A 2,236-nucleotide genomic window follows, 5' to 3' on the forward strand; every position below is an offset into this window, starting at 1 on the left:
AACATGTGGTATATCCATAGAAGAAGAAACAACGTCTTCTAATATAATTTGAAGAGGACGCAAGTTCAAAAATTCAAGATAATGATGCAAAAGGGGAAAACCCAGGTTATGTTGTAGTCCAGGAACAAGCTGAGAAATTTACAGAATTAAATTCTAAATCAGATCATTTAACCCAGTTTCATGACGGAGATGAAAAGGATGACACGAATATTATTAACTTGAGAACGGTGAGATTCGGGAAAGGCTTTTGAAATCCGTCGAATGCACTGATAAGACTGGAAAAGGGATGGCTGAGCTAATTTTATCTTCTTTAAATAAAGAAGGCATTGACACATCAAAGATGGCTTTTCAATCGTATGACCACGCGAGTTCAATGTCTGGACAATTTAAAGGAGTACAAAAGTATATAACAGAAGAAGTTGGCCATAATGTACCTTACATACCTTGTCAAGACCACAGAGCAAACACTGCTCTTGAACATGCCTGCAATGTTATTGCTTTAATGCGACAATTGCTTAAGGTCCTCGAACAGTTGCATGTTTTCTTCACATCAAGCAAAAAAAGATTTAGTCATTTAATAGAAAAACTTGAAGACATTGACATTGCAATACAGCTTGTAAACCTGTCTAGAACAAGATGGATTGCACGAGCAAAATCTTTTAAGGCTTTTAATCAGTGTTTGGAGAAGGTTATTGATCTTCTTCAGAGCATCTCAAATAATAAGATTTTTGATACTAACACGAGAACTAAGCCAATGGGACTTCTGAAAAAAGTAACAACTTTTGATTTCATTATTACTCTTTTCTTCATGAAGAATATCATTGAGAAGATAAAAATATTAACAGAAATCTTAGAAAGTCCAAACTTCAATGTCATTGACAGTATTAATGTAATTGAAAGTACTGCCAAGAACATACAAAATATCAGTAACGATACAGATGCTATGAATAATTTGATTGAAAGTGCAATAATATTTTCTAGGAAATTACACATTGATGCAGAAAACGATTACAAACGACACCATAGATTAATAGCAATCGAGATGAAAGCTTTTTACGGAAAGAATTCAAAGAGGTCATTGACTCTCTAGCCATGGGTTTAACCAAAAAATTGGCAGCAATAAAGGAAATATTTGACCCTATCACCAAAATTTTTAGTTTTCCGTTAAATGAGGATAATTTGAGTATTGAAAACTTAACAAAAGCAATCAAATTTTTCCTCCTGGATACAAGGATCATATTCCAGACGTTCATGTGCTGAAAGGCCAGATGGAAATTTTGATAGATATCTGTTTAGAAGAAGGTGATGAAGATTTTAAGACATCAAGAACACCAGTCAAGATGCTGCAAGACATTTTGTACCATGTTGTGAAGTTAAAGGATATACTGAAACAAGCCCATAAACTATACATTTTTGTAATTACAGCTGCTAATGGTGTAGCATCAAATGAGCGTTCTTTCAGTCAACTCAAGATTGTAAAATCACATCTGAAAACAACAATGAGTGACAAGAGATTGGATAGTCTCATGCTACTGAAGTGCGAAAAAGAACTTTGTAAAGGAGTTAACCCCGAACATCTTGTTAAACAATGGGTTCAGTTGAAGAAACGTCATATTAAAATCAAACTGTAGACAAAAAATGATAGACTGATGATAAAATATTGTGCGTATAAGTTTTGTAATAAAATAATATTTTCCATATTCCTTTGTACTAACTCATTTCCGTTAAATTTTAAACTGCTATATATGCTGCCAGAATGGTTTATAAAGTTTATTGAATTTGCAAATTGTAACATTTTTTTGGACTAATACAATTTTACTATGAATGGGTAAACTTTTTAGACTTTTTTTGAATTGAATATTTTGTATATATATAAAGGAAGCTATGTTTTGTTAATAAAAGTTAATAAATAATGATAATTGGCAATTCATGAGAGTGAGTACAGTGTAGTATAACAATCAGTATATTTTGTAAATAGGACAGAAATTGATTTCTTGAAATCTTGAATTATAAAAAATAGTTGTGAAAACTATGTTAAGCAGTCTTCCCCTCCCCCCCCCCCCTCCTGGAATTTTCTCACGCAACGCCCCTGTTATGTATATATATATATATATATATATATATATATATATATATATATATATATATATATATATATATATATATATATATATATATATATATATGTCTATATATAAACTTTAAAAGATCTCAAGTTATAAAAATGCTGAAATGA

General features: G+C 31.2%; 1 protein-coding gene across 1 annotated transcript; it reads left to right on the forward strand.

The window, feature by feature from the left end:
- The first annotated feature begins 286 nt into the window (after positions 1-286).
- LOC136088083 (uncharacterized) lies at positions 287-1,631 on the forward strand. Its single transcript, XM_065811740.1, has 2 exons — positions 287-1,074; positions 1,205-1,631. The coding sequence occupies exons 1-2, from the start codon at positions 287-289 to the stop codon at positions 1,629-1,631; spliced, it is 1,215 nt and encodes a 404-aa protein (XP_065667812.1).
- The last annotated feature ends 605 nt before the right edge of the window (positions 1,632-2,236 follow it).

Source organism: Hydra vulgaris, chromosome 12 (genome assembly GCF_038396675.1).
Source record: "Hydra vulgaris chromosome 12, alternate assembly HydraT2T_AEP".
Taxonomy (NCBI): Eukaryota; Metazoa; Cnidaria; class Hydrozoa; order Anthoathecata; family Hydridae; genus Hydra; species Hydra vulgaris.

Bases quoted from the DNA above. Each gene is read 5' to 3' on its own strand.
- LOC136088083 (XM_065811740.1), top strand. From the start codon at position 287: ATGGCTGAGCTAATTTTATCTTCTTTAAATAAAGAAGGCATTGACACA. The intron at 1,075-1,204 runs GTCATTGACTCT...ACTTAACAAAAG, and splicing joins TACGGAAAGAATTCAAAGAG to CAATCAAATTTTTCCTCCTG.